A 12,667-nucleotide genomic window follows, 5' to 3' on the forward strand; every position below is an offset into this window, starting at 1 on the left:
CGGATACATTCCACAGTGCCCCTCCGCACATTCCAACTGTAAACAAAGAGTTCCCTTTCACTCATCCCCTGAACTCTTTCCTGTTCTAACTCTTGAATCTTATGGTCGCAGCTGCCCAGTCTGCCCCTTGACTTTTCACGTCCTGCCGGCGGCCCTCCACCTAGGAGGCAATGTCCTTCCTGTGATGCAGAAATCCTTGCGCGGACACTCCAACCCCGGGTGCAAACCGCGCTCCGCCCTTCCCGGAAAGTAGATCCGGCTAGGCAGACAAAAGTTTGGAGAAGTTGGGTCGGGGCGAGTGAGAGCCAGGGGGGCGGGCCGGCCGGCGGGCGGGTGGTGGCGCGAGCGGACGCGTGGATTAGAGTACGGCTGCTGCTTGCCCTGGGCCCTGCCAGCCGAGAGCGGACCCTCTCGCCGGGGCATGCTTCGGGATCTCGGGAGCCCGGCACCTGGGCCGCCCGCTGAGCCCTCGTGGGTCTCTTGCACCCCGGGAATCCGAGACCCGGGGAACCTAAGCCCGGCCTTGGGCCTTAACGCTGCAGCGTGCCGGGCGGGGAAGGGGCTGCAGGCCCCAGATCCGAGGGCATGGAGCGGTTAGGGGAGAAAGCCAGTCGCCTGTTAGAAAAGTTGAGACTCTCGGACTCCGGCAGCGCGAAGTTCGGCCGCAGAAAGGGCGAGGCGAGCCGGTCTGGGTCTGATGGGACCGCCGGAGCAGGCAAGGGGCGCCTGAGTGGGTTGGGAGGACCTAGGAAATCAGGACACCGAGGAGCTAATGGGGGGCCTGGGGATGAGCCTTTGGAGCCGGCCAGGGAGCCAGGGTCCCTGGACGCCGAGCGGAACGCACGCGGCTCCTTTGAGGCGCAGCGCTTCGAAGGGTCCTTTCCTGGGGGGCCGCCGCCCACTCGAGCCTTGCCGCTACCTCCGTCGTTGCCTCCTGATTTTCGGCTGGAGACCACGGCCCCGGCCCTCAGCCCTCGCTCTAGCTTCGCCAGTAGCTCGGCCAGCGACGCGAGCAAGCCGTCGAGTCCCCGGGGCAGCCTGCTGCTGGACGGGGCGGGGCCCGGCGGAGCCGGAGGTAGCCGGCCGTGCAGCAACCGGACCAGCGGCATCAGCATGGGCTACGACCAGCGCCACGGGAGCCCGCTGCCCGCGGGGCCGTGCCTATTCGGCCTCCCCCTGACTACTGCCCCGGCGGGCTACTCCTCTGGAGGGGTTCCGTCCGCCTACCCGGAGCTCCATGCCGCCCTCGACCGACTGTGCGCTCATCGGCCCGTGGGGTTCGGCTGCCAGGAGAGCCGCCACTCGTACCCCCCAGCCCTGGGCAGCCCCGGAGCTCTAGCCGGAGCCGTGGTGGGAACAGCGGGGCCCTTGGAGAGACGTGGGGCGCAACCCGGACGGCACTCAGTTACGGGCTACGGGGACTGCGCCGCGGGGGCCCGTTACCAGGATGAACTAACAGCATTGCTGCGCTTGACGGTGGCTACCCACGGTGGGCGAGAAGCCGGTGTCCGTGGGGAACTCTCGGGGATTGAGCCGTCGGGTCTGGAGGAGTCCCCTGGTCCCTTCGTTCCAGAGGCCTCCCGGGCCCGGATGCGGGAGCCAGAGGCCAGAGAAGATTACTTTGGTGAGTTGGAGAGATGAGGCTAGCTAGGGACCCGAGATACCCGATAACGCATGCGGTTTCCCAACACCCCGACGGTCCAAATTGCCAGTGGCTGGGGGTTTCAGGCGGAGACCCCAGACTAGAAAAGAGGCCAGAGGGATGGAAGAGGGCCGACCCTAGAACACTTGCTCGTTCCTGCCAGGTTTTTAATGGGACCGGGCTACTGATCCCTGACAAATTCAATTCTTATTTTCTTGGGAGTCTTTTTTTTTTTTCCAAGCGTCGGAGCACCTAGGCTTGTCGCAGTAGGAGGCCTTGTAAGGAGGAGGCGCTGCGGGGCCCGAAGAGCATCCTCCCGCGCCCCCCTCGCGCCTGGGCTCCTGCAAGCTCCGGCGTGCCGCGCCCCCACCCGCTCCTTGCTCCGCCCGTAGGAATTCAGGGAATGCGCGGGGGGCGGGGCGGGCGGCCGCGTGCTTGCCGACTCCTGCCCTGGCGCTCCAGGTGCCGTGGGCGGCGCCCGCCAGGCGGAGGGGTGGGGAGCTTGGGCTCGCGTTGGGGGATGTTTGCTGGCTCCGGCGTAGTCGTGGCTGCTGTCGGGGAAATGGAATCTGGGTGGGATGCCTGAACTCCCTAGAATGGAAAGAGGGCACTCAAGTCTTGTCCCGTCCGCCCTAGTCCTGGTGGTGAGGTGTGTGCCGGGGGCCTTTTAAAATAGGCCAGTGTTAGGAATATTCTTATGTCAGTATTACAGCGAGTACCTATCAGCCTGTTTTCCCCAGCCTCCGAAAGTCTGGGCAAAATCAGTGACCGCTTGGAGACCATTACCCCTGGATAGATACCTGCTTTGCCTGACTACCAGGCATTACCTGACTTTGAGTACCCCCTAATCTTGACCATCATTCAGGAGGAAGTAGCTCTATTTTCCTGCTCCTGTTGAAGAAACCTGGCCACAGCCTCTTCTCCACTATTTCTTTCAAGAAGTAGTGATCGGTTGTTGAAGCTAGGCGGTGGGGTCTTATCAAACTCCACAGACTTTACTGAATTATATAATGTAGTTCTGATTTGAATCGGGAGGACACTCACTCCTGACTCAGGTTTTCCAGGGACCCTCTGTTCCACACCCCTCTCCCCATGGCTAGAAATAACAGAGAGAAGGATAAATTAAGAAGTTCAAAGGTAGTACCGAGGTGGGCTGGAAGGGCCTGAGAATTCAGCGCGCGCACACACACTTTTTGACTTACTCGGGAGGGGGGGGCAGCAGAGCAGATGATCTAAATCACTTTGCTTAAGGTAAACAGTGGCGATGTCCATTTAACAATTTCCTTTGGAGACCCATGAGAGAGCTGGAAAAGAAGTTTCATTGGCTAAAACGTCAGAGCCCAAAGAAAGACACAGAAAGCACGGTAAAATGGCAGGAAGACGCTAGGTGTGGATGGTCTGTGAGCGGAGGTGAGGCAAACGTGCCCGAGCAGCTTCCTCTTTCCACAGTGTCCGTTGCTCTCACGAGACCCTCGGCATGGCAATCTTGGGCAGATTCCTCTGGTCATGAGAAAGGAGAACACCTTCTGAACCCAGAGATGAGGCCAGGTTGCCGCGACAGAGCTCCTACAGTAGACTGGCCTAGTAGTAGACCTTTTACTTTTACTGTTGTCTCTAGTTAGGGGGCCCTCTTGGCTTCAACTCTGCCCAGCTGCCAGAGGGTGGGAACAGGACAGGCCCGGGCCCATCAGTTGCTGCAGCTGCCGCACCAGCTCCCAAAGCCCCTGGGCAAAGACTGGGATGGGCCCCGACAGGCAGGGAGTGTGGCAGTGTGCCAGGGGGAAAGGTGGGGCAGGCCCGTTGGGATCTGCTCCCCAAAGACAGGTCTTAGCCCTCAGTCATGGGCCTGGAATTGGGGAGTGGAGGGAAGGAAGAACACACCCAGGAAAGGCTGGTTCCAGAGCCAGGTGTATGCATGTTAGTGGAGAGTCCCGGGGAAGAGCAGCTAAGCCCTGATTCACGTGTCAGGAAGGCCATGATACGGTCTGCCACACTCCCCCGTCCCATCCTATATATTCCTGGCCCCTGAAGCCTCAATTGCGTTTTTATTGATTTCCCTAGAGGACTGTTCACATGGCCCACCGGCACAAAAGACCCTCTGCTGGGCCAGATCGAGTTTTATGGGTGGTAAAAACTTAAGTGGACCTGGATTGCTTTGGCTATGAAGTTTCTCCTGGTGCCGCTGAACCCGTGTGCTGGCATCTCCATCTCCCACCGCTTCTCGCTCACTTGTCCCAAAAGGAACAAAGCATTTTTTTTTTTTTTTGGTTTTTTGAGACAGGGTTTCTCTGTGGCTTTGGAGCCTGTCCTGGCACTAGCTCTGTAGACCAGGCTGGTCTCGAACTCACAGAGATCCACCTGCCTCTGCCTCCCGAGTGCTGGGATTAAAGGCGTGCGCCACCATCGCCCGGCTGGAACAAAGCATTCTTGAACTATTTTTTTTTTTTTTAGGATTGGGTTCTGTGCTAAGCGCAAAATGGGTGTTCAGATAATTTCCACTAATTAAGAAAGAAGATCTGCCTATTTTTTCCTTCCTTTCTTCTTCGTCTTCAAACAGGTCTCGTGGCTTCAACATAGGTTTCAACTGTTGTGTAGCCTAAGTAACCTCGAGCTCCGGGTCCCTCTCGCTTCTGCCTCCTGACTGCTGGGTTGCACTGTGCACTATCACAGCCATTTCCTAGGTGCCAGGGTGGAACCTGAGCTTTACACACGGGAGGCAAGCATTCTACAAGTCGAGCTTGCGTCCGTTTCTGGTTGCCCTCTCTTCTCAAACGCTAAGGGAGCTGTGTCCTTCGGCACGTCAGTCAAGCATATTTGAACAAGCTTGGGGTGCCTAGATCTGTGCTGAGGAAGGGGGGCTAGCCACTGACCAGCTCTTCCCTCGCAGGCACCTGCATCAAGTGCAACAAAGGCATCTACGGGCAGAGCAACGCCTGCCAGGCCCTGGACAGCCTCTACCACACCCAGTGCTTTGTCTGCTGCTCCTGTGGTGAGTGCACCTGCCACAACCCCCTCGCCCACCCCCCACCCCCGCTGGACCCTTTCATGGAAAGGAACACCTGTCAGGCCCCGCAGCTGCCCTAGCTCCTGCATGCCTGTCTGAGTGCTACCTGACTTCCCTCCCTGAGCTGGGTCTGCTTTTTGGAGTTCTCTTGTCTTCCAGCCTCCTCTCTTCCGTGAACCTCCCTTTTTCTTGTGCCTCCCTGCTGGCCCAGCCTTGGGCTCCAGCCCCACCTCTCCTCGGTGAGGTTTGGTCTTGGGCCGCAGAGTTGCCTGGGGCGACAGTGAAAGACTGGAATGTGGGAAGGGCGGGTGTGGGCTGGGGGAAATGGGTAGCTGGTGGGGGGGGAGGGAGGAGGGTTTTCTCTTGGCTGGTCAGAGTTCAGCCACCTCACTAGAGTGGAGGCCACCAGGCCATGCCAAGCTGATGACATCACACTCCAGGAATGTCTGCCACTGCTGTTAGCTCAGGAGGCCCTCTGTGGGGGTGCTCCCCACCACCACACCCTCCCTCACCTCTCATTATCCCTTCTCCACTGCTTACCCATTCTGATTCTTTGGCTAACCCTGTAATCTCCTATCTCTGCCTGTCTGACTCCAGCGCTCAGCTTTTCTCTTCCTCCCCCAGCTTCTGCCTGCATCTCTCTGGGCTGTTCTGGCTGTCCTTTTCATTGGGCCTCTTCCGGGTATGTCCTCTCCTTTGGTCTCCCAAGTCATTTAAGTGAGCTTTTCTAGCCTATGGGACTCTTCCCCACCCCCACACACCTTGCTTATCTGTGACCACTTAGACCTTAGGGGGTAGCTCTGTGGAAGGTGGTCTGAAGGGAAATGATCCACCTGCCTCTGACCCTGGAGACCCTGCATTCCTTTAAGCTCCCGTACAAAGCGGTAACTCCCAGATATCCTGACCGCCATAGGGGCAGCATGTGGCAGGAAGGAGCTAGACAGATGTGAGAGCCAGATACTGACTGGAACAAAGGAACCTAGGTTAGAGGTCCCAGAGAGCAAGGTCTGGGAAGAGTGCTCAGGCAAATAAATCAACCTGGTCTGAGCGCACCAGCCTGCCTGACCTTGGCTGGGCCTTGAGGAAGTGTGGGAAAGCAGGAGCTAGAGGAGCAGGGAATAGAAAAGTTGTTGGGGGCACTGGAGAGATGGCTCAGAGGTTAAGAGCACTGACTGTTATTCCTGAGGTCCTGAGTTCAATTCCCAGCAACTACATGGTAGCTCACAACCATCTGTAATGAGATCTGGTGTCCTCCTCTGGAGAGTATATGCAGACAGAACACTGTATACATAATAAATAAAAATCTTTAAAAAAGAAAAAAGGGAAAAGTTGTTGGAGCTACAATGAGACCAAAGCCAATTAGAATTGTATTATATGGGATTTTTTCCTTTTTTTTCCTCTTTGAGGCAGGCTTTACTATATAGGCCAAGCTGACCTTAAACTCTTGATCCTCCTGCCTCAGTCTCCACATGCACATGGTGTTTTTGTCTGGGAAGGAAAACTAGACAGTTAGAAGGGAAAGCTGTCTTGTGCAGCACTGGGGAGCAGGGACCAGAGGCGGAAAAGCCCTGCCTGAGGCCCCAAACCTAGGCTCCAGCCCCTTCTCTGCTGCTCCTAGGACGGACTTTACGCTGCAAGGCCTTCTACAGCGTCAACGGCTCCGTCTACTGTGAAGAAGATTATCTGGTGAGCCAGGAGCGTCGCTCTGCCTGACCCTGGGACAGTCTTGGGTTCCATCGTTTTCCATCTTGGTGACACCTTTTGTCCTTCTCCAGTTTTCAGGGTTTCAGGAGGCAGCTGAGAAGTGCTGTGTCTGCGGCCACTTGATTTTAGAGAAGGTAAGAAATGCATCTCAGCTGAGACCTGGCCATGAGGGGAGAACTGGTGGCTTCGTAAGCATGAGAGAAGGGGGCTGAGGGACCCTGTCACTAGTGATCCATGTTCTCACCGCTCGTCCCCAGTCCTGTCCTGCGTTGCTACCCCTCTGCCCATGAGAGCAAATCTGTAACCCTAGTCTCACCCTGCTGGGCCTGTGATCTGTCGTGTCCCCCCCCAACTGTACAGACACAACCTGCCCTCCAGCCTGAGCTAGGTGAGCAGGCTCCCTTTTCTGCTACTGGCTGGAGGCAGGTGGAACTCTGTGAGTATGAGGCCAACTTGATCTACAGAGTGAGTTCCAAGACAGCCAAGGCTGTTAGACAGAGAAACCCTGTCTTGAAATCCCTCCCCGCCACACAAAAAAAGGGCTCAAATTAGATTGGTGGTTTTTGTTTGTTTGATTTTTGTTTTTCGAGACAGGGTTTCTCTGTGTAGCTTTGGAGCCTGTCCTGGAACTCTCTCTGTAGACCAGGCTGGCCTTGAACTCACAGAGATCCCACTGCCTCTGTCTCCCAAGTGCTGGGATTAAGGGAGTGTGCTGCCACTGCCCAGCTAGATTGGTGATTCCTACCTATGGCCATCTAGTAGATACCTGGAAAGGGTTGGAAAAAATAAATAAAAATTTTGGCACCTACCTCAAGTTGTAATAAAAAGTTAGGTGTGGCTGGAGGCGGCAGTTGTGTTGGTTGAGTGAATGCCTTACGTGAACAGCCTTGGGTTCCTCTTTCCTTAGCCCTGTACATCCCAGACATGGTGGTACACGCATGCCTGTTATTTCAGTTTTCTGGAAGTGAGGCAAGAGGGTCTGGAGTTCAAGGTCATCCTCTGTCACGTAGTTTTAAGGCCAGTCTAAGATACATTTGACCCTGTCTCCAAGAAATGACAAAAATCCACAGGCTTGGAAGTTTCTGAGACCTTTGTTAGGATTTTTTTTTTCTACCTTTATTTTAAGACTCCTTGGTCCCCTCAAATTATGTAGCATTCTTCTAGGAGGACAGGAGGGGGTTGGAACATAATGGGTAGCTGAAGCCCAAGACAGAACGGAGACTGATCCTCCTCCCACCCTGCGAGCCAGATCCTACAGGCCATGGGGAAATCCTATCACCCAGGCTGCTTCCGATGCATCGTTTGTAACAAGTGCCTGGATGGCGTCCCCTTCACAGTGGACTTCTCCAACCAGGTGTACTGCGTCACTGACTACCACAAGTGAGTCTGCCCTGGGGGCGGTAAGATGTGGGCCTGGGCCCAGGGACTTCTCAGCTGATCAGTGTCCTCTCTTTCAGAAATTATGCCCCAAAATGTGCAGCCTGTGGACAACCCATCCTCCCCTCAGAGGTCAGTGTGTCTGAGTTCCACAGGGCAGCCAGTACTGCTGCCTCATGCAGCCTAACCTCCCTTGGGAAGTGATACTTCTGAGGAATGTACATTCCGGAAGATTCCCGTGTGACTCTGCTCTTGGGGTCACCACCCTGACCTAAACTTCCGGACCCAGGCATGTCCGATAGTCTTGCTGGGCCCGGGCTCCGTATCTTCTGTCCCTGTCCAGAGAACAAGGCTCTCAGGGTCACCAGATACAGGGACTGAATTATCCTTAAGCTGGTAAAAATGGGGTCAGAGATTCTTTAAGCTGTGTGTGGAGGAGGTATGCCTAGGAGAAAAGCCAAAGGCCTTTTTCTTAGACTGACTTGTGCCCAGCCACGTCTTTCCCCACTCCTCCCTGCTTTCCCTGCTTCTCTACACACGTGAGGAGTAGGGAAGGCCCTGCCCCCTATATAGAGGGAGAGCTGAAAGCATGGAGGCTCCTGTCCTGGAGCAGTGCTGTGGTTAGGGGTAGCATTCTGGTAGGATCTGCTAAAACATCTCAAAGCTACACGGGATTGTGCCTAACTGCAGAGAGCCCTTTGTAGGATCTGCCTGTTGGAGCGGGAGGGTTTCTGTGGATGGGACGGTGACTTCGGGGACACTATGCTGCACTCACCCCCATGGGGCTCTACATGTTTCAGGGCTGTGAGGACATTGTGAGGGTGATCTCGATGGACCGTGATTATCACTTTGAGTGCTACCACTGTGAGGTCAGTATCGGTGTTCAGGGCTGATGGAGGGAAGTTGGGGTTTGGGAGGGGAACTGGGCATCTGTGGAAGTGATGCAGGACACTGTTGTGACCTGTGTCCAGTCTCTCTTGTCCTTTAGTAGCTACTCTTCCTGGTCCTGGTTGTGGTTTTGAATGTGGCTTCCCCAGAGTGAACTGACTGCTGTAGGTGGAGCTTGTGCCATTGTCTCTGCAAACGGCAGCGACCCCTGGTGTCCAGGCGGGGAGGGCTTCTTGCGTTTTTGCTTCCACCCTCCCTGCCTGGCCACCATCTCCCAGGCGTTGGCTAGTCTGACATTGAGCAGGACAGACTCCCAAGATAGCCTCAGTGTGGGGGGAAGCCTGGGCTGTTGTGAACTAGCGGTCTTCTTCCTTAGGACTGCCGCATGCAGCTGAGTGACGAGGAAGGGTGCTGCTGTTTCCCTCTCGATGGACATTTGCTCTGCCATGGCTGCCACATGCAGCGACTCAATGCCCGGCAGCCCCCTACCAACTATATCTGAGCTGTAGTTTCTGCTGCTGCCATCACCACTGTGGAGAAATGCTCTGGCCAGCCGAGGCGAGGAATGCACTCTGCAATCCTTATGAAGAGGTCTCTTGGGGAGGCCCCAAAGGCCAGAGACCCAAAGATCCTAACATTCCAAATAGCCTTCTGATGGCCAGGAGGGTGGACTGGCCTTCGTCGTGTGCTGCCTGTGCCGCCACGATTGCCCCAGCACACACGGGCGGTGTCAGGACTTTCTGAACATCGGGTTCTGGTGTATATTTCCAGTATATGTTTCTGTAGAAGTCGAGCAACGTTCCAGCGCTGGCTGGATCACACAAGGGGGCATCACAAAAACCACCCCCAGTCTGTTGTACCCAATGGAAAGGGGTCAGCCAGGCCTTTCCCACAGTGTCCTATCTTTGTCTGCATGAAAGGCTGGAAGCCCTAGACTCTATGATGAGTCATTTCTCGGCTGTCTCTCTAAGGACTAGAGAGCTCCCCCATCTGTCTGCTGGGATGGGGACCAGCTCTGGGGGGACTGCTGCCTGTGTTGCCTGTTTCTCAGGGACCTGGGGAGGCTGAGTAGGGCCTGTCCTTGGTTGCTGTTTATCTCAGTTGCTAGACAAAAGGAGCAGGTCTCTGTGTGTGATACTTTCTGGGTGGGATGTCCAGGAAGCTTCAGGCTAGCCCCACTGCTGTTTAAGTGCACTGAGCCCTCTAGCTGGGCACACGTGGATACATTTGTATCCCTGTGTGCAGCCCCCTCTGCAACCCCTTTTTTTCTCAGGTGACTTTTACACTTAGTTCCCTAGCAGTAGTTTATCATTGGAGGTCCACCTCTTAAAGGGATCGTGCATTGGATCTGCTACAGTCTTACAGCTCGAGGCTTTGGGGAAGCTGGAGAGAATAAGATGGGTTTGACTTGGGTCTAGTCTGATTAACTGAAGCTCTAGTTCACCCAAGGCTTATGTGTGTAAGTTCGCTTGTTGGCTGAAAGTTTGGTTCATTTGTTGTCGAGAGCTCGGTCCCCTTTGAGTGTTTCTATAGCTGTCTAAGTGTGCTGTTCTTTGCATTGCACTGAGCACTCAGTGTTTCTGCCTGTCCGTCAAGAGTATTCCAGTTATTAGCACCCAGCATTTACCAACCTTGTGGCACTTTGTAAGTGATCAGACTGCTCCCTGCCTCCGTGAGTGTCTTTTCCTGCTTCTCCAACACTTAAAAAAAGTTTAAATCCTAGCAATAAATAATAATTGGTATGGATATTTAGTGAGTGTGTTGTGTTTGTTTCTTACTTTGGTATTTGTTATAAGTTCATTTATCAATATGTCTTGAAGATGTAAGGGCGCCGGGTGGTGGTGGCACACCCTTTCATCCCAGCACTGGGAGGGAGGCAGAGTCAGGTGGATCTCTCGAGTTCAAGGCCAGCCTGGTCTACGAAGCAAGTTCCAAGACTGCTGTTACACAGTCTTGAAAAAAAACAAAAAGGAAAACAAGAAAAAACATAATGAAACTCCTTACAGTTTTGGTACATTGGTCTGACTTCTACATTTATTTTTATTTTTTTGTCTGTTTTCTGAGAATTGCAAGGATAGGGTCTCCAAGTGAGGAAAAGAACAGATAAATACAATTGGGTACCAGCTGGAGGAAATGTATTTTCGGAAAAACATCCTGAAATTTGAATTGCTTGTTGTTCAGCTGAGACTTTTGAACTATTATTGAATGAGTAACTACATGGTCCCGGGCGAGTGGGACCTTTTCCCGCTAGGCTGGGGAAAGGCGAGCTTGAGGAGCTGGACACTCAGCCTCTTGGCTTCCCTCTGTTCCCACCCATGGCCCCCTTCCCCTCTAGGTCTGCACTAACACTGCCTGAGGCGCCCCGAGGGAGAAGCTGTAGCAGGGGAGCAACCAGCTACCCTGAGTCAGCATAAGATGCCCAGATTGCCCCTCGATATTTATCTTTACTGTTTGCAATTGCTGGTGATTGGTAAGACAGTGTCATGGATACAGCAGTAGCAGCCCTCACTCGGCTAACTCGGACACTCTAGTTACTAACATACCAGTACTGCAATGGAGAAAGGGAAGAATGCTAAGTTAGGGTCTCTGTGTGAAGAAAGTTACGAGATAAGGGTTGTGCTTTGACAATTGATCTGAGCTCTTTGCTCTGGACAGCTCTGGTCACAACCCAACAAGGATAAACCCCGGGGGACCAGCGAGGTGTTTCAGTAGGTAAAGGCACTTGGCTGCCAAGCCTGGTGGCCTGAGTTCAATGCCCAGAACCCACATGGTGGAAGGAGAGAGCCGACTCCCATGAGTTGTCTGGTCTGCTGGAGCTGTAGCACAGGTACACGGAATAAATATGTCGGCAAAAATAAGAGAGTAAGATGGGACTGGACCCATGGGCTGGTGTGTGTAGTTGCAGCATTCGGGAAGTAGATACAGGAGAACCAAAAGTTCAGGGGTCTGGAGAGATGGCTCAACAGTTAATACTGCTTGCTGCTCTTACACAGGACCCAGGTTGTTCCCAGTACCCACATCGTAGTTTACAATCTTTATAACTCTGGTTCCAGGGGCTCCAATGCCTTCTTCTGACCTCAGATACCAGGCATGAATGTGGTGCATAGACACATGTAGGGAAAACACTCATAAGAATAAAAATAAGTAAAAATGTTGGCTTCTAGCATAATAGCATGTACCTGTAGTTCTAGCATGGTGGTGGGGCTGAGACAGGAGGATCAAAAGTTTGAGGTCAACCTGGGCACAAGGCCAATGGCTAGGTTGTAGCTCAGTGGGACAGTGCTTGCCTAGTGCACACCCCATTACTAATGGGTGGAGGTAGGCATGGGGGGCGACGTGAGTTTCAGTGGTTTTCTTTCTCTTTTATAGTCTTGACTGCTGCCTCCTGGAGCTTTTGGAGCCAGGAGATTGGAAAGATTGCACTTATAACCAGGACCCTTCAAGAGATAGTGAGCTGTTTCCCAGTGCATGAGCCTGCTGCGTGCAGTTTTTCAGATTGTATCTTTTAAGCAAAAAGAGAGCAGCTGGGTGTGATGGCAAATGGGTCTCTGTGAATTCAAGGTCAGCCTGGTCTACCGAGCAAGTTACAGGGCAGCCGGAGCTATGCCAAACAGAACAAAAACAGCAAGACAAAACAAAGTAAGAAAGCACAAGGACCGGAATGTGAGGTGCAATTAATAAAACTCAGAGACAGGAATTGGGGTTCAACCTGAAGGTCAGAAAAGCAAAACAACCAGACCCCTCAGTCCAAAATGGCAATCCTGCCTCCTGGAATGTCAGAGTGAGACTGAGCCTGAGAGCTGTCTCCTCCCATTTTACATCCTCTCTCCTTCTGGGATTAAAGGGGTGTCATTGTTGCCTGGCCTGTAAGGCTGGCCTATGTGGCTGTTTTACTTTTCTGATCCTCAGGCAAGCTTTATTTACTAAAATACAAATGACATGCCACTACAGGAATGTAAAAGATGGGGAAAATAAAAGTTCGCCAAAACATTTTATTATTTTTTTTTAAATTTATTTATTTATTGAGGATTTCTGCCTCCTCCCCGCCACCA

General features: G+C 53.6%; 1 protein-coding gene across 1 annotated transcript; it reads left to right on the forward strand.

Annotated features, from left to right (window-relative positions):
- The first annotated feature begins 318 nt into the window (after window positions 1-318).
- On the forward strand, window positions 319-10,332 carry Ajuba (ajuba LIM protein). Its single transcript, XM_005370482.2, has 8 exons — window positions 319-1,624; window positions 4,530-4,631; window positions 6,265-6,332; window positions 6,422-6,484; window positions 7,600-7,730; window positions 7,808-7,859; window positions 8,528-8,596; window positions 8,992-10,332. The coding sequence occupies exons 1-8, from the start codon at window positions 586-588 to the stop codon at window positions 9,115-9,117; spliced, it is 1,650 nt and encodes a 549-aa protein (XP_005370539.1). The 5' UTR covers window positions 319-585; the 3' UTR covers window positions 9,118-10,332.
- Window positions 10,333-12,667: the final 2,335 nt, after the last annotated feature.

The sequence above is a fragment of the Microtus ochrogaster genome, unplaced genomic scaffold (assembly GCF_000317375.1).
Source record: "Microtus ochrogaster isolate Prairie Vole_2 unplaced genomic scaffold, MicOch1.0 UNK80, whole genome shotgun sequence".
Classification (NCBI taxonomy): Eukaryota; Metazoa; Chordata; class Mammalia; order Rodentia; family Cricetidae; genus Microtus; species Microtus ochrogaster.

Excerpts from the sequence above, each read along its gene's own strand:
- Ajuba (XM_005370482.2), top strand. The coding sequence starts at position 586 with ATGGAGCGGTTAGGGGAGAAAGCCAGTCGCCTGTTAGAAAAGTTGAGA. Across the intron at positions 7,860-8,527 it reads AACCCATCCTCCCCTCAGAG|GGCTGTGAGGACATTGTGAG; the intron begins GTCAGTGTGTCT and ends TACATGTTTCAG. Across the intron at positions 8,597-8,991 it reads TTGAGTGCTACCACTGTGAG|GACTGCCGCATGCAGCTGAG; the intron begins GTCAGTATCGGT and ends CTTCTTCCTTAG.